At 37.7% G+C, this 19,540-nt stretch overlaps 1 protein-coding gene and 1 long non-coding RNA gene across 3 annotated transcripts; both read right to left on the reverse strand.

Moving 5' to 3' along the window:
* Positions 1 to 12,436: 12,436 nt before the first annotated feature.
* Positions 12,437 to 16,005, reverse strand: LOC140866544 (uncharacterized). Of its 2 annotated transcripts, none has more exons than XR_012144924.1 (5): positions 15,581 to 16,005; positions 15,308 to 15,456; positions 13,628 to 13,841; positions 13,283 to 13,537; positions 12,437 to 12,572 (listed from the first exon to the last, which is right to left on the reverse strand). It is a non-coding gene; the product is annotated as an uncharacterized lncRNA (long non-coding RNA). The 2 variants fall into 2 exon arrangements; XR_012144925.1 differs by lacking the exon at positions 12,437 to 12,572 and adding an exon at positions 14,598 to 14,703 and having other exon boundaries at positions 13,399 to 13,537.
* Positions 16,006 to 18,574: 2,569 nt separating this feature from the next.
* LOC140862500 (uncharacterized) lies at positions 18,575 to 19,447 on the reverse strand. Its single transcript, XM_073265530.1, has 2 exons — positions 19,321 to 19,447; positions 18,575 to 19,200 (listed from the first exon to the last, which is right to left on the reverse strand). The coding sequence occupies exons 1-2, from the start codon at positions 19,445 to 19,447 to the stop codon at positions 18,575 to 18,577; spliced, it is 753 nt and encodes a 250-aa protein (XP_073121631.1).
* Positions 19,448 to 19,540: the final 93 nt, after the last annotated feature.

A 19,540-nucleotide genomic window follows, 5' to 3' on the forward strand; every position in this document is an offset into this window, starting at 1 on the left:
CCCCGAGATTCATCGGTCCGTATGAGATTCTAGAGAAGATAGGTGATCTTGCCTACAGACTTGCTCTTCCTCCGTATCTTTCTGGTATTCACGACGTCTTTCATGTCTCTATGTTGCGGAAGTATCACCAAGATCCTTTCATGTTCTTCAGCTAGATGAGGCAGAACTTGATGAGACGTTGAGCTAATTCGAGCGACCTATTCAGATCCTTGACCGAAAAGAGAAGCAACTCAAAAACAAGTCGATTTCGTTGGTAAAAGTTCAGTGGAGCCGACACGGAGTCGAAGAAGCGACTTGGGAGACAGAGTCTGATATGAGACAGTGTTTTCCAGACTTATCTCTATGACATGAGTTCTTATTCAGTCTTTGTTCTATATTCTCTATCTTATGAGTTTGATTCTTAATCGATTTCGAGGACGAAATCAATTATTAGAGGGGAAGAATTATAATTTTCCGAAATTATCTTAATTGAGTTTTTACTGATTATCCGAGATTATAAATTTGAAGGATTTAATTGATATTTGATCAGGGACTGTTTTGAAATTTTTTGAAATTTCAGGGACTATAGTGCAAAATTGGCAATTTGACTAAGTCTAAGATATTATATGGATGACAAGGATTATTCTCCCTTATTTTATTCTTCTTCCCTACACCTCTTCCTCCATTTAATACCCAGCGTGATCCTCCAAGATTTTAGATTTCCGATTTCGCTCGATCCGTCTGGTAGAAATTTAATCTAAAGGCATATTCGCGATCACGACATCGAAGGCTTCGTTTTATCGTAAGTTTTTCTTCGATCATCTATACTTCAATTTTTGGACATCTTTGGAATTCGATTATTTTTGGATATGTTGTTCTTGGGCTAGCATATATCGTTTATTCGAAGTCAGATTGGAAAAATTACGTTCGGATTTGTTATGAATTTTTGAAGCATAATTCAAAAATGGGGTTTTGAGATTTGATTGATATTGAGTTGGTTTTGTTGAGATTGTGGTTGTTATGAGTTGTACTGATTGATATGCTGAATTCGTGGTTTTTCAGTTGTTCGATATTAGCCGTTATGCCGCCGGTTTGATATTTCCGAAATTCGGGAGTTTGTTTTAGTTTTGGAATTGATTTGAATTGAATGAATGATATTGAATTCTTATGCATCTCTGTATAGATTGGTTTGAAGGCTGTTGGGCTCGGAGTTGACAGAATTGGAATTGTCGACGAGTTGATCGTGAATTGGTAACTAGTTAACTTGTCGATTTGAATTGAGGTTGGATTAGATTTTGATAGTATTTTTCTACCTTTGCAGATTATCCTGAGTTGGAGCCTCGAATCGAGAAAGGTATAAGTAGACATCGAATTGAAATGGGACGAATACTCGAATCCGAGTTGATTTTTGAGTTTCCCTGAAACCACATACTTGCATGTTTATTTGAATTACTTGAATTATGTTTGAATGTATTCGATTTGCACTTGCATTCATCTTGAGCCACATGATTTGATTTCATTTTGAATTAGACATTATGGGGGCTATAATCGAGTGAAATTGGTCTTCGAGTTACTCCAATAGCCCGAAACTCCTTATAGTTGCTCCAGAGTCTAGAGGATTGAGATATGTATCATCCACCTCGATCGGGAGATTCGGTGAGTTTGTTAGAACCTAATGGGGGGGATTTAGGTTCTATTGGCAACTTTAGCAATTTAAAGCGATTATGCAAGTACGCAAGCAGAAGACATAAAGCAATCAAATATAAGTGCGGTAAATAAATGCGTTAAGTAAATAAAGCAGTAAAAGGGATAAGAGATGTTTATGAAATTTCGACGATAAATCGTCTACGTCTCCCCTTCTTGGTTAAGATCGATTAACCGAGGATCCACTAGCACTTCAAACGTCTTGGCCTTGATGACTCCAAGGATACCCATACAACTCAACACGATCACCGCGCTGATACAACTCAATACACTTGGCCTTAAAGGCTCCAAGGATAGCCTCAACAATCACACAACACACTCGGCTTCACACTCAAGTGTTTACAATGATCGCACAACCAACTCACAAATGATAGAGAGAAGATTGATTGCAAAAGAGAGGAGAATGAATTGGGATGCTTGAAATGGCTTGGAATGGCCTCAATTTATAGTTTCAAACTCGAGAAGGTTAATTGCGTCTGTTCTGGCCTTCGTTGCGTTCGTTCGGCGCACATTTAATTCTTCTGGCGCCGGTGACGAACGTTGCGTCCGTTCCTAGGTTCGTTGCATCCATTCGGCACAATGCAGCTTTTGTCGGACGAATTTTGTCCTTAAACTTTGGATCATGTTTTTTACACGAACATTGCATCCGTTTAGGTTCGTTGCAGACTGCGCGGCAAACTTCAAAAATTCATATCTCACAATCTACTCGTCGGATCGACCTGAAATTTGGACAGTAGCTTTAAAACATCCTGATTTTCATTGTGAAAGGTGGAGATTGGATTTGGATGTCTCAAACGATTCCAGTAATTTTCTTAAGTCACTTTGTCATAATTTCTCTTCTTGTTCTGCTCGGCTCTTTTGAAAAATTCATTTCTCTTGATCTAGCCGTTGGATTGAGCTGAGATTTGGATCGTTGCTTTTGAGCTTCCTATACTTTATTATTATTGTTAGAGATCGGATTTGGATGATTCAAAAATTCCCAGTAATTTTTGCAAGTTTCTGTTCCATAATTTTGAATATTCCGCACATGAATTTATTTGTTCATAAGAATCTAATCTGCAAAGTTTCACTTTAAACGATTAGAAATAATAACCTAGTTTTGTAATTATCAAAACAAGATAAGTTATTGCATTAAAAACATTAATCTCGTTTATGAGATTTGTATGCGTTTAAGGCGTAACAATCTCCCTCTTTTTGATAATCACAAAACTTGGTTAAATAAGAAAGATAAAGTGTAATAGTTTAAGCCAAATTGAAATACATATAAAAAGCTCCCCCTTAATGTAACAAGATTTTAAACAAATTCTTTATGACATAATCAATTTTCATTTTTTCCGTTTGTATTAAACATTTAACCACATTAATATTTTCCCTCTTTTTGTGATAATTAAAAAGGCAACAAAGATAATAAATGAACAATGCAATAAAATAAACAATTTCATTAATAGAGAAAATTTAAATACAATTTAATTACAACAAAGATATAAAACTAAGAATCTTAATCCGAAGGGTCTTGAGTATAGTAGTCTTCTAGCACATTAAGTCTGTTGTTGATGACATCAAAGGATTTTTGCATTTGTGAAGACAAATTCGTGATAGATGTTTGAATAGACTAAATAGCGGAGAAGTTGCGATCAAAATTGAGCTCAAGCCGCTGAAGATACTCAAAGATTCGATCAGAAGATGGGGCCGGAGTAGGTGGAGGCTGAGGCATCATAGGAGGAGAAAAATGTAGATCTCCATAATCAAACATAGGTGAAGAAGGAGGAGAAATCGTCGAAGAGGAATGAATATCGGTGTCAGTGAAACCACCAGGAAATCCTTGCTCTTGAATAGAGGGAGGAAGAAGTGAAAAAGAAATGTGAAAATTGGTTTCAGGATGATAACGAGAGAAAATATGACCTGGGTCAGACACCCATCGAGACAGTACAGGATTCCATGACAACTCCATTTTAATAATGGAGGTATGGTCAAGAGTATAAGCCTTAGTGATAGGTGTCTTCTCCAAGTCATCGAAAACTATGTCAAAATGAGTCAGAATTCGGTTAATAAACCGAGCAAAAGGAAGGCTGACTTTTTTTGAATTTTTTGCAGTGTGATGCATGACCTGAATGATAAACCTAGGAAGGTTAAAAGATCACTGAGAAACAATGTGAAAAAGGACATAAAGGTCCAGATATTTGCACTTGGAGTGGTCTCTAGCGCGAGGAATAATTGAGAAAGTGATAAGTTTTTGGATAATTTGAAAATCAGGAGAGTGCATTTTGAGAGTTGGTCGATCATCACCAGCGTGAGTTGGTCGACCAAGAATGACAGAAAGAGCTTCCTCACGGTTAAATGCGGGACTATCCTCATGCCATTTAAATACAAAGAACTCGCTAGGTACATTTCTAGGAAGAGAGAACCACTTAGAGAGATCATATGAAGAAAAACGAATATACCTATTTTGAACAATTGTAACAACATAAATGTGATCGCTGCACAATTCAAGTTCAAAATGGGCGTAAAACTCATGAATGAGAGAGTTATAAATGAAATCTGGATAAGAAGGATGGAAAAACGCTCCCCATTGTTTGAAATCAATAAGGTCCAACACACGAAGATGTGATTTCGCTAAATAAGGATGATCAAGAATACGACCTGGAAGAATTTTCATATCATGATAATCGGCAGGTATAGGTCGAGAGACGGGAGGTATGTTAAGATTGTGGACAAAAGGTTGGGAACGAGCACGAGTGCGTCGCCTCGGATTGACGAGATCACTTCACGTCTTGGAGGCATTTTGGAAGATATATTTCGAACACAAGGAAGAAAAAAGTCTGATTTTGGTGTGAAAATTTCGAATGGGTTCGGTGTAGTAGTCTGGTTCCATTTTACAAGATTAAGTGATTTTAAACATGTTAGAAAATGACATATAATTTTAAAAGTGTCCAAACATGTTTAAGGAGTCCTTATTTGGTGAAAATGAGTAGAAAATCAGATCTGAGACGTCCGAAAATGGTGGGGTAGGTCCCGGGGGTCCAAAAATGACTTCGGAAGGACCAAAATAGTTTGGAGCACACGGAGCAGTTCGGGCCCTCCGAACTCAGCATAGTCCATGTGTCAAAAGTGGCTCGGACAAGTGGCAGTTCGGACCGTCCGAACTCCAGCCAGATTGAGGTGTCAAAAATGCACTCTACACGTGGGAATCATGCCCGATTCGGAGCCTCTGAACCCAGTTCGGACCGTCCGAACCCAGGCCTATAAAAAGGGGTCCGAGGCTCTCATTTTGAATGCCAAAATTCCTCTCCTCTCCTGGTAATGGCTCTATTTTAAGGGCTTCGGGACTCTTTCTTTAAGATTTGGAGTAGGAAATAGTATTTTTATAGCGGGCAGTGTCCGCAGTAGCAGCCAGGCGGCGGAGCTATGGCGAGGCGTCTAGGGGTCGTAGCTAGGCTATGCCCAGGCTCTGGGACATGCGACATCAGCGGATTGACGACGGACGAAGGTATGGCTTTGGTTCCCTATAGTAAATAGGAAGTAGGCTATAGTTTAATTAAGGCTTTTAGAGCCTAGTAGGTGATTTTTGGCATGCTAGGTAATGCATGGTTATTTATGTTGTAGTGTTGCATGGTAGGCTTGGACCTAGATGGGAGCTTCAAAGATCTGCCTTAGTAAGGTACGGAAGTATTATTCGAGATATCCAGATTGAGTATGCATGTATTATGTGTTTGCATGGATTATGTGATTGCATGTTTTATATGCCTTTATATACAGCATGTCATGACTGTATGTTGCATACATAAGCATATTGAGCCTTTACCTTAGAGGTATCCTATAGTAGGGCGCTCACCCTACGAGTTTGTGGATGGTTAGATACATAAGTATTGTGTCAGGTCACCTTTATGGTTGGACACATGTACTAGTATCTGGTCACCATTATCCACTGGGTATATGAGCCACCTCCAGACGGCGCAGCATGCTATATACCCTGGGCCCGGTCTTTGAGCATGTTTCTTGACCTGAGAGTCTTGGTATCCAGTTCACTTGCATACATGCACACATAACACCGTATCGTACTGAGCATGTTAGGCTCACTTCCGGTTATTTTCTGTTGGCTGGATGTCCTATTCCATGGGGCAGTTGCAAGTAGTTCTCCCGGAGACAGGGAGGTTAGGTGGTGACCAAGGCTGGATAGCAGGTTTGACCACTAGGTTTTGCTTACCTGGTATTTGACTTACTTTAATTCCGCAATTACTCTGATTAAGATTATTTTATTGACTAATTGCATGCTTAAGTTCTGATTAGTAGGTGATCACGGCGCGGGTCACTACATTCGGCCTTTATATATAGGCACGAAACAGAACGAACGGAACGTTTATCCAACGGATGCAACGTTGGACCTGTTGGCGGTAAAAATTCGCGGTAAAATTTAAAACTGAGGCGGGAATGTTGGGAACGGAAACAACGTTGGTCCAATGGACGCAACGTTGGTTGTCTTGGCGGTAAGAATTTGGCAGTAATTTTTGGCCAAAGATTTAAAATTTAGGCGGGTAAAGCTATTAACGGAATCAAAGTTAAGCGAACGTTCGAAACGTTAGAGCCGAGAACGGATGCAACATTACTTTGAACGGATGCAACGTTCGGACAGGGTATGTAAATTTCGGATTTTTCTTCTTAGAATTATAATTTAAAGATTTTATACTATATAATACACATAAAATGTGAGCTTATAATTATGAATAGATACAATTAATTTGTATTATCCAACATTAAATTGCTCGAATTTAGTATTAAGCTCCCTCTTAATATGACATTAAATCTAAAATTATGTCTACAAGCGATTACAACTCAATCATGTCAAGTTCACCACGCAAACGAATAAAAGTATTTTCATCTAGTGGTTTTTTAAAATATCGGAAATTTGATTTTTAGTGTCAACATATTGAAGTTCAACTTCATTTTTTTCGATGTGGTCATGAATAATATGATGATGAATATCAATATGTTTGGTGCGCGAATGTTGAATCGGATTTTTTGTAAGACATATGGCGCTAGTTTTATCACAAAAAATAGGGATTTTTGAAAAAGAGACGCCATAGTCGAGCAGTTGATGCTTCATCCAAAAAATTTGCGCACAACAACTATCGGCTGCCATATATTCGGCTCGGTAGTTGATAACGCAACACAATTTTGCTTTTTGAAAAACCAAGAAACCAAAAAATTTCCTTAAAAAACAGGTTTTACTAGTGATTTTTCTATCCACCTTATATCCACCAAAGTCGTCATCATAGTAAGATTTTAAATCAAAGAAAGAATTTTTCGAATACCACAAGCAGAGATTTGGAGTATTTGAAAGATATTTGAAAATGCGTTTTAAGACGAAAAAATGTGATTCCTTTGGACATGATTGAAATTGTGCACACAAGCAAACACTAAACATAATGTCCGGCCTACTAGCAGTAGCATATAATAAGGAGGCAATCATACTAAGAAAGGAAGATTGATCTACAGGTTTACCATTTTCATCCTTGTCGAGTCTGATTGATGTGCACATTGGTGTGGATGATGATTTTGTGTTCTCCATCCCAAAATTCTTTAGAATCTCCTTTATGTATTTGCTTTGGTTCACAAAGAACCCATCCTTGCATGATTTGATTTGCAATCCGAGGAAATAGTTAAGTTCCCCAATCATGCTCATCTCAAAGTGATCCTGCATAATCTTGGAGAATTCTTGACAGAGAGATTCGTCAGTAGAACCAAAAATTATATCATCAACATAAATTTGCACAATCAATAATCTTTGACATTTTTGTTAAATAAAGTAATGTCGATCTTTCCTCTAGAAAAACCCTTTGAAAGAAGGAAAGTAGACAACTTTTCATACCAAGCTCTAGGAGCTTGTTTCAAACCATACAAAGCTTTGTTTAATCTATACACATGATCAGGCAATAAAGAATCGACAAAGTCATCAGGTTGTTCAATGTAAACTTTCTCTTTCAAATCACCATTTAAAAAGACACTTTTGACATCCATTTAAAATAATTTAAAATTTCTAGAGCAGGCAAAAGCAAGCAACATGCGAATAGATTCAAGTCGGGCAACAGGAGAATATGTCTCATCATAATCAATGCCTTCTTCTTGACTATAACATTTTTCTACAAGCCTAGCTTTATTTCTAGTGATTGTACCATTCTCATCAAGTTTATTCCTAAAGTCCATTTAGTACCAAAAATATATCTATCATGCGGCCTAGGAACAAGACATCAAACATCATTATGCTTGAATTCATTTAATTCATCTTGCATAGCAATTATCCAAGAATCATCTAATAAAGCATCAACAATACACTTAGTTTCAACATGCGAAACAAAAGCGAGATGATTGCAAATATTATTAAGAGAAGATCGAGTGGTTACTCCCTTCGAAGGACTTCCAATGATAAGATCCATAAGATGATCTTTGTGAAGCGTCCATTCCTTCGGTGGTCGAGTTTCCTCAATAGAAACATCTATATCATTCAGGCTTGAGGAAGCCATCTCTTCTTCGAGTATTTCTACATCATCGTTATTAGTACGAGAAACTACAGACATAGATTCATCAAATACAAAATTCATATATTCTTCCACAAGTAAAGTACGTTTATTAAATACTCTAAAAGCCTTACTTGAGGTAAAATATCCGAAAATAATGCCTTTGTCAGACTTGGCATCAAAATTACCGAGGTTGTACTTACCGTTATTATGGATGTAGCATTTTGATCCAAAAGCCCGAAAATAAGAAATGTTAGGCTTTCTCCCTCTCCATAATTCATATGGAGTTTTCTTGAGAATGGGCCTTATTGATACACGATTGATGATGTAACAGGCAGTGTTCATTGCTTCAGCCCAAAAATATTTTGGTAGAGAATGCTCACATATCATGGTCCTCGCAATCTCCACGAGTGTCCTATTTTCCTCTCAACGACCCCGTTTTGTTGAGGAGTCCTAGGACAAGAAAAATTGTGACCGATGCCTTTCTCTTCACAAAAATTTGTAAAACTCTCATTTTGAAATTCAGTTCTGTGGTCACTACGGATCTGTTTTATTGAATTATTTTTATCATTCTCAGCAAGTTTGACAAAAGTTTTAAAATAATCAAAGGCATCATTTTTGTGTGCTAAAAACAACGTCCACGTGAAATATGAGAAATCATCCACAATGACAAATGCATAAAGCTTTCCTCCTAGGATAGAGTTTCTCGAGGGACCACATAGATCTAGGTGGAGAAGTTCAAGGGGCATAGAAGTTGATACAAAATTTTTGCTTTTAAAAGATTCTTTTGTGTGTTTTCCAAGTTGACACGCATCACAAATAGAATCAATACACAACCTCATACTCCCATCCTTCTTCTTTACAAACAGGACCGGGGCTCCCCAAGGAGATGCACTTGGTCGTATTTTCTTTTTATCCAATAATTCTTGGAGTTGCTCCTTTAATTATTTCAATTCTGCTGGAGCCATTCGATATGGTGCTTTTGATATAGGTGCAGCACCGAGTACCAGATTAATCTCAAATTCCACCTCGCGGTCAGGAATTACTCCAGGGAGTTCTTCAGGGAACACATCCGGAAACTCTTGTACTACTGGGATCTCTTCTAATGCAAGGGTAACTTCTTCCTTTATCTCACCTACAACGGCTAGATATACTTCCTCTCCACTTTTCATAGCTTTCTAAGCTTGAGAAGCAGATAAAAGAGACTTCTGCTCCTTGACTTTACCATGATAAATGACTTCATCGAGGTTTTAAGTTCGCAGTTTGACATTATTCATGCGACAATCAACTAATGCATGGTTATTTTCTAGCCAATCCATCCCTAGAATGGCATCAAACTCTACCATGTTTAGTTGAATCAGTTCAGCTTGAAATACGTGTTCACTGATGCCAATTATGCAATATCAGTGTACCCTATGTGTTTCAATTGCTTTACTAGTGGGAGTTGCTACCCTAAAAGGTTCCACAAGTATTTCAAGAATAAGTCCTAACTTTTTAGCAAACCTCTTAGATATAAACGAATGCGTAGCACCACAATCAAACAACACATAAGTAGTAGATTGATTGATTAAGATGGTACCTGTCACGACATCGTTAGATTTTCCTGCCTCCTCTTGAGTTAGGGAAAACACACGTGCGTTAGGCTTATTCTCCTTGTGAACCTTTGGTTTGTTGAATGTAGCATCTACATTTGATCATGTCCCTCTCTTCACTGGCTCGGGACATTCAGCAATTCTGTGTCCAAGCTTCCCACAATTAAAGCATGCTCCAGACTTCTTCCGAAATTCTCCAGGATGACGAGTATTGCAGGTACGGAACATCTTGGCTTCTTGATAGTTTGAGCCGGTAAAAGTGTTCTTGGTTACTCCACTAGCCTGATTGTGTTTCTTGTACGGTTGATTTCCTTGAAAAGATTGGCCAGAGAGAGGCCTCTTATTCTTCTTTTCATCTTCCCTTCGCTTGATGTCGGTCTCAGCTTGAATTTCTGCTCCCATTAGATCGACGAAGCTTGTGGCATGGTATAGTGTTAACACTGTCTGAATACGGCTGTTTAAACCCCGTTTGAAACGGTGCATCTTCAAAATATCATCCGCAATAATCGTAGGATCATATGTCCCAAGTGAGTTTAATTTTGATTTGTATTCAACCACTGACATATACGGAGCTTGAGTAAAACTTTCAAACTCACTCAATTTCTGTATTTTAACTTCAGCTGGATAGTATTGTTTCAAGAACGTATCCTTAAATTTTTGCCACGTGATTGGACCAGCTGCTATCATAGGTGGTGAAACTGCCTCCCACCACTTGGCTACTTTTTCTTCCAATAAGGGTGTCACTACATCCACCTTAAACTCATCAGGGATCTCTAGTAGGCGGAGTTGAGTCTCGATATTCTTGAGCCAATATTGGCCAACCTCAGGATCTGGATCTCCTTTAAAGGTTTGGGCTCGATTCTTTCTCAGTGACTCGTAATGAAACTCACTCCATGCACTTGTGGTACTGCATGTGGTGGTGTATTGCCATTGGTAGGCGGGTTTCCCAACCCTTGAAGGGTGTTAGCTACAATGGCTGCTATAGCCGCCAAGTCAGCATGATTTAGGCCTAACCCTGGTGGAGGTGGTGGAGGCGGCGGCGGTGGATGGTTCCCTTCATTGTTGTTGTTGCGGTTTCTATAGCAGGGGTTACAGTTGTTGCGTACAGGTCTCTTGTCCATGTCCTACAAACGTATAAGTTTCTAAGATTCTGATAGATTTATGGATTAGAAGCATAACTGAACAAGTTGGACACATAGATAAACAAAAGACCATTCATTGAATTTCAGAATAACAACTGAATTGAAATAACAACTGATAGTTTTGGAATTTAAAGCAAGAACTGAATTGAAAATAAGTGACAAGGAAACATAGCTGAACAAAAACTAATTCATCCGTACTAATCTAAGTCTATAACTTCTCCATCCCCCATAGCTTCGATGGGCTCCTTCTCAACCTCTATCTCTTTCGGATCCTCCTCGGAATCCTATTCTTGCAGTTGATTTATGGTCTAGAGTAGAATGGAATTATGATTATTCAAGTTTGCCACTGTACCCTACAACTGCTGGACTTGAGCTTCCAGCTGTTGGATGCGATCTCGCATCTGTTGACGACTCTGCACCTGTTCGGCACAGGACTGCTGCCTCAACTGCTTCTCATGATCCACTTGTTTAGTCAAGTGGCTAACAACACCAGATAGCTATTCTATGGTGTCCTGTGTTGTCCCCGATCTATCTTTCGTCTGCTTATGCTCTATCTCGGTTGCCTCCATTTTTCCTTTCATCTAGTTATGCTCCTCTTCAGACTTAATCACTTGGTTGCGCAGAGCTTCTTCACGGAAGTGATTAAAGTCCATGTCATCACGGAGGTATATGTTATCCCCCTCACTTGCTCTAACTCATAGAATTCACTAGTAGAAAAGTTGCAAAAGACTTCGGTTATTAACTGAAGTCGTAGATAGATAATTACCGAAGTAGTGTCACGTGAAGTAATAGGTACCTTTTTACTTCGCGTTATAACCGAAGTCGTAGCCCAAAAATTACCGAAGTCTTTGGTCGGTTTATGGAGCCAAAACCGGTTCAGGATTGGGCCGATGCCGAAGTAAAAACATATCTTTTACTTCGGTGATTTCATTAATTAACGAAGTAAAAAAAGTTCATTTACTTCGTTAATTCCATAAATTTTCGAAGTAAAAAATATGTTTGTACATCATCGATTAATGAAATTGCCAAAGTAAAAGATATGATTACACTTTGGAAATGAGAGTAATTGAAGAAGTAGAAGAAAGTCTTTTACTTCGACAATTTTTCTAATCGACAAAGTAATAGAAGACATATAACTGCAGCATTTACATTGACTGATAAAGTAAATGTTTTATTTAACTTCACAGGTTATGTATTGTGGTAAAGTAATTAATTCTAATGACTTCATTGCTACGATATTATGGTGAAGTAAATTATTTCTTTAACTTCACTATTTAATTTTAGTAAAGTAACATATGTTCACTTCATTAAAATTTATATACAATAATGACACGATATAAATATATTTTTGAAACTTAAAATAGACTAATAAGGTTCATAAATTATCTATATCAAAACAATGAACACCCATAAATTAATCGACAAGTATATCCACCAAAATAACCCAAAAATATGCATGTATTCACAATTATTTCCACAAAACTAAAAGTGTATCTATTTAGACAAAACAAAGTATTATCTCAACGTGCATGACACATTTAGGCACCTACATAGGAGTCAACAAATTCACTTCATTCACTTCTAACTTCATCAAATTGATCTTTGATCTTTGCTGTAATATTGGTCTTTGTTGGATCTGCAAACTAAAATGTAAAAAAAAAAAAAGCTCAATATCAATAGGAATGTCATCATCTTCAGGAAACAAGTAAACATGTACTGTTTTCTTGGTGAAGTCAATTGAAGGTAAAAAAAAAATCTACGAGATTGTAGGCTTGATACATAAGATGATACATGTTTCATGAAATGTATCCTATATAAATATTTTACTCACAATAATTGTATGAACTTTGATGTGCTAGATAGTAGTTTACAAACACACAAGAATTTGATGTATGCAAATATAAAAATATGTAATGAAATATACCCTTGATCAGCTGCATATCCTTTATTGATTCATTGCACTAATGATCAGTCTCTCCATTAACTCGAATTAATATGAATTTTATATAAGTCTCAAAATTCTCGAATAGCAAGTCATGTATTCCATTACACTTGCTCTTCCAACGGAAAATCAATTGTGTTTTTCTAGTTTATTCATAAAAAACTAATAATCACACAAAATCTGTTGAGAATTTCAAAATTGAACTAACGAGAACTATATGGTTACATGACTCCAGGCTAAGGACACTCTCAGGTGACAAAAAAGAGCACGAAAAAATTTACAAAACAGAAAATAAAAACAAAAACAGATGCATTCAATACACCAACAAGTGCACATCAAATCATCACTTTTATCCAAAATAGGTAGTAAAATCAAATGGAAGCAGCAGAGCTACAAAATGTATCATTTTACCGTGAAGATGTTCCAGACCCACTCAGTGTCGTCTTCTCTAGTAATTTTAGGCCCCGTGAAAAATCATGGTAATAAGCATCCTAGATTAGAGAGATTGGAATGGATCTGAGTGAATGCATCCATTGAGCTCGTGTACTTCACCGCCTCACCAGACGTCATCATCATTCTTCTGTGAACTGTGTCGATAGGATATGAGGCAAGACCAGCACCGTTTGTGATCACTCAACCAAGCCCAAAACTGGACAAGAAACTGTCCTGTGTATATATATTAACGAATGAATTAAAAAGATGCCAAAACAATATATATATATAACTAGCAAGCAAACAATGCTATATATTGCTAACCTCTAGGGATCCAGTGAGGACAAGAGACTTGAGAGAATCATATATTCCAAAGTACAAACCACGGTAAACAATAATGCCAAAAAATGAACAGTGAATCCACATTAAAGACCAGCAATACCATTAGATTTCAAAGTCTTTCTGTAAACATCCACCAATCCATTGAATTGCCTCTCACCACCTCCCTTCTTTGCAGCTTTGGAATCATTAGCAAGACCTGTATGGGCATAATCCAAGGAATACACAAAAATCAGTGATGAAACTCCAGCAGCACCCCCAGATGCAATATTGCATGTCAATAAAAACTGAAAAATAAGAGGAATGACTGTACAAAAGGAAGACCGGAGATAATCCTTTCACAAGTTAGTCTATTTATCAAAAAAAATATAACAAAACAAAATCAAATCATAGATGGGTGAAAACGAATGCCTTTAATGTCAAATAAAGGCTAACAATGTACGAAGTCAAGTCTATCTGCACCAAAAACATAATCTCGTCACTTAAATTATGAGAAAAACACAAAACAGATGTGGGAATAAACATATCATTCTCCTGAAATTCTACAAAAACTGTTTCAGAGAATAGCGTGTCAATACAATCAAAGCATAATCAACTGAGGAAGAGAAGAATGAAAAATCGAAACAGGGGATTTGTTTGAACCAAAGGAAATATACTTTGGAGCTACATTCTGAAGCAGGTTTATCTGGAGCCAAGCCATATGACATACCTATGGAGCAGAACTTAAAGCTTACAAGCAAAGAATATGATGAAAGCTTTGAACAAAAAGATTTTGTTGACACATTACTAGATGATCCAGGTTCCTTCAGGAGATTAATTGGCAGATTGATATACTTAACAGTGACAAGGCCAGATATTTGTTATGTTGTACAATCATTGAGTCAATTTATTCAAGCTCCCAAGGAATCTCGTATGGATGCAGCAGTTAGAATCTTAAAATACTTGAAGTCAGCACCTGGTCTAGGAATTTTGTTATCATCCCAGGGACCTTGTTCATTGAAAGCTTTTTGTGATTCGGATTGGGGGACCTGCCCGATGAGTATAAAGTCTGTTACAGGGTACTGCATTAAGTTTGGAGAATCATTAATCTCTTTGAAAACTAAAAAGCAAAGTACGGTATCAAGGTCATCAGCAGAGGTAGAATATAGAGCGATGGCAAGCACTACTTGCGAAATAACTTGGATAATGGGATTGATGAAAGAGATGGGAATGAATTTGTCACAACCAACAACATTATACTGTGACAACACATCAGCTTTACACATAGCAGCAAACCCCATATATCATGAGAGAACCAAGCATATAGACATCGACTGCCACATAGTGAGGGAAAAAGTTCAAGATAAAGTAATCAAAACTGCATATATTCCAACGGATCAGCAGCAAGCAGACATATTCACGAAGGCTTTAGGAAAATCACAACATGGCTACTTATTGGGCAAGCTTGGCACAATAAATATATACCAAGCTTGAGGGGGAGTGTTGAGAGTTGCATTTGTAATATTATTTTTTATAAAGCGTGTAAACATTTTTGTAAAGGTATAAATAGGTGGTAGTTAGTTAGATTAATATTGTAACAATCACTTTCTCAATAACAATCAATCAATGAAAAGGAATTATTCTCCAGAAATGCAGTTTTTCAACAGATATCAATCGAGATTTTACCTAGCACTCAGCATGGACGATTTGGCACACCAAATCTCTCAAGAATCCCCAAAACTTAGTAGCTTTATCCACCCTCTTAGAACCAGAGAACCTTTAATGAGCTTAGTGCACATAATCACAACAACTTTGTGACTCGAGCTCACCATGCTCTGATTGGAAAACAAAGAAAGCATAAATGAACGATACTTCACAGGCTCATAGCATAATTCACAAAAAATCTGACACAATCCAAAAGAATCGAGCCATTATAATTTCCAACATTTTTTTCCTTACATCGTTGCATAGCATTGCCTCTGTTCTTCGCCGAGAGCTCCAAATCGGCCTTGGTTACTGCAGGAGTAACATTTTCACTCTTAATCAAAATAGATTGATATGTGAACTGGACCATGTTCTCTCCCACCTCCATAGCCATCGTAGCTCAAAAAATAGTCCAGGGTTTGAATAAAGCCTTTAATCGAGCAAACACGACTAACAAAGTGGACGAAATTGCAAGGAAGAATGTTGCACAGTTCTGTTTGCGACAGGGCTTCAGTCGCACTGTTCTTGAGATCCAAACTCGATCCAGGCCATAACCAAGGTCTTGAGTCACTGAGGTATCATCTAGGGTGGTCGCGGTTCAGTTCCCACCGGTGTAGGAGCAACGATGGTGGTAGATTTGTGGAGGAACGAGAGTGACGGGAAAAGGATTTCTAACATAACAAAACAACCCTAAAAAAGAGTGCAGAGTAAGTGAGAAGAAGCATAGTAAAAGACGTGAATAAAAACGATCGAGATTCTAAACATATCATTCTATTACTTCATCAAAAACAAATTAAAATTTTTATTTTCATATTTTTACTTCATCAAAAAAAACTCACTTCAAATTTAAGCGAAGCCCGTTTTTTTAAAATTCATGAAGTCTAAAGTGCATTTTACTTCGTTAATTTTATAACCAAAGTAAATAACTATGTATTACTTCGGTAATAGTGATTGCCAAAGTAAAAACTAGCGAAGCAAAATATGGAAATTCTACTAGTGGAAGTATTTGTTGGTCCTCTTATCCCACTCTCGCTGCTCATGCCTAGTAGTAACAACTTGAGCACAAAGACGTGTAATCCTATGCTTCTGGTTATAAATAACCAGTTGCTTCATGCGAAAGATGGAATGGGCACGGGTACAAGGAAAACTTGGTGCCATTTCCTGAAAGAAAACAAATGGAAAGGTAAGGCTTAGAACAAAATATCAGAAATTAAACAACACATGAACTGTTTCAATAATTACAAACGAAACGGGACTTTTCGGAAAAATTTTCCACAAATGGAAAATTTTGAGATTTTTAGTTGAGCTAAAAGTGTCGATTGTGAGGATCGTGACACAATCAACGGAATTGGATTTCGAGTTTTCTATAAAAAGTTATAAGCATTCTAAATCTTTCCTAAAAAGAAAAAAAAACGATTTCGGAGGCCTAAACGATTGAGTTCGGCCGAAATAAGGGTTTCGATTTGTGAGATCGTTTCGGAGGGGACTACATTGGCCTTTTGGCCTACTATGAGAAAATGTCAAAACTTTTCTAAGGAATTCCCACCCAGATTATGAACTTGGCGGCTCAGATACCAAAAAAATGTCACGCCCCGAAACCGGGCCTAGTTGACATCGACGTTGTTTAACATTTCGAATTATAAAACAACAAGACACGTAGTATAAAAAATAGCCTTCAACCAGTCTTTTACATAATCAAATATGTTTTTACAAAATAGGAAATAAGACAATAGTGGAAACGACAAAATAACAGAAAATAACTACTAATAAAACTTCAACTTGATCACCAACCCCAGAATGCATATTGTTCATCCTTTTCTAACTGTTCTTCGGTATCTGGGGAGGAAAGTAAGGGGGTGAGTGTTTTGGGAAACACTCAGCAAGTCAAAACACTCAGCAAGTGGGGGCCGATCGAGCACGATAAACACCAAAAATATATTTACATGTACACATGTATATTTCAAAATCTCGAAGCAAAATAAGCATGCTGAATCCGAACAAATACGAAGCAAATATTGCACTGTTAATAATCTCATTTTCCGTGGTTCTACTGATCAGTCCCCTATATGTTACTCCTCTAAGGGGCGAGGCCAAAGGAACGGTTATTATAACCCACCGCATCAGGGCCATATCAAATCAAATAATCGGAAATTCCTTAACCATTTCTAATTCGACTCTCAACAGTGCATCTCAAATATTTCCAAATAATTCTAACATGCTTCAAATAATATCACGAATATCCAACAAATAATATATATCAAAGTGAAACAAACATACGTATCATGCCGATCAAATTTTCAAAAGCATAATTATTTATTTTATAAAACTTAACTCACACACAAAAATAAATATAAGTGTAGAAACTTATATCACACAAAATAAAAGTAGAAGCTCACTTACTCTATTCGATTTCTAATAAAATCGTGTAAGAGTAAACGTTGTTGGAGAGCCTCGACTGGAGCAAAAACACGAACGAGATTCATGGAAAAAATCAGCTCGATCTTAAGGAAGTTGAGCTGTTCGGTTTCTGTCCCAAGAAAGTGCAGATCCTTGTTCACGTTTTGGTGCAATTTTGGACAGATTTTTGGACCTTGATTGTTTCTAAATTTCCAATGGCTGCTGCAGGTGTTGGCTTTGAAATGTAGACAGCTTCAGTGGATTCAATGCTGGACAAAATCCGCTCGAACTTTGGACAAGAATTATGCTCAAGAATCGGACAGAAACACCTCAACTTTGGACAAAAAATTTACTTCGAAACGATGCCAACTTTTTCCGAGTTTTCTGGGCAGCTTTGAAGATCGACACCGAGCAGAATTTCTAAGCTTCGAATGGTTGCTGTGTGCTTCGAATTTAGGCAAGAACAAAGCTGGTTGAGTTCTTTGATATTGGACAAGAGATACGCTCAAGATGATGCTGAACTCTTTCACTTTCAGCAGCTCATACTCAGCCAAAAAATGGCAACGAACTGGTGCAAAAAATTTTGAACACACTAGCTTTGTCACTCGATTTTTGGTGCTCAGAATTGTGTGGTTTCCCTTCAGCTTTAGCCACTACTTATAGCTGCAAAATAACATCTGAAAGACCCTTCATTCAATGGCAATAATTTTCATTATCAGCCATCACTCCTCTTCATTTTGGCTGTTACAAATTCTTGGTTGTTACAACTCTTGGCTTTCATCCTTGAATTTGAAAATTCTACTCTTAATTCGATCGGTTATGACTCTTTGTTTCTGATTGAAATTTGATTTCTCACATCCCACCCTCCTTATTGAGAGTTTCGTCCTTGAAACTTGAGTCGAGTTGCTTTTCAAACAGATAAGGATATTGTTTCTGCATCTTCTCTTTGAGTTCCCATGTGGCTTCCCTTTCAGAATGATTAGACCGTTGCACTTTAACGTATGGTATGGTCCGTATCCTTAGAACTTGGTCCTTTGCATCCACAATTCGAATAGGAACCTCTTTATACTTTAGTTCCTCATTCAGATTTCCTTCAATTACAAGAGGTTCAATTTCAAGGACATGATTTGGGTCTGGAATATACTTTCTTAGCTGAGAGACATGGAAAACATTGTGAATCCTTGACATATCTGGTGGTAATGTCAGTCTATATGCCAATGTCCCTACGTTGTCCAAAATCTCAAATGGTCCGACATATCTCGGGTTTAACTTCCCGTTTTTCCCGAACCGGATCACCCCTTTCATGGGTGAGACTTTAACATAAGCCTTTTCACCTATGTCAAATTCCAACGGTCGTCTCTTCATATCAGCCCAGCTCTTTTGTCGATCTTGAGCAGCTTTGAGTCTTTCCTTGATGATAGAAACTTTTTCTACCGTTGTTTGGACGAGTTCAGGTCCAGTGATAGCTTTCTCTCCCACTTCATCTCAATACAAAGGTGAACGACACTTTCTCCCATACAAGGCTTCGTATGGTGCCATTCCAATACTGCTGTGGTAACTATTATTGTAAGCAAACTCGATTAAAGACAAGTGCTCACTCCAGTTACAACTAAAGTCTAGGGCACAAGCCAAGCCCTCGGCATATCTTCCAAGGTTTGAATTGTTCTCTCTGTTTGGCCCAGTCTGCGGATGGTAGGCTGTACTAAGAGTAACCTTGGTTCCCATTACTTCTTGAAAACAAATCCAGAATCGGGACACAAATCTCGGATCCCTATCCGACAAAATACTAGCAGGTACTGAAAGAGTGGGTGCCCGGCT

This window comes from Henckelia pumila, chromosome 4, assembly GCF_033568475.1.
Source record: "Henckelia pumila isolate YLH828 chromosome 4, ASM3356847v2, whole genome shotgun sequence".
Lineage (NCBI taxonomy): Eukaryota > Viridiplantae > Streptophyta > Magnoliopsida > Lamiales > Gesneriaceae > Henckelia > Henckelia pumila.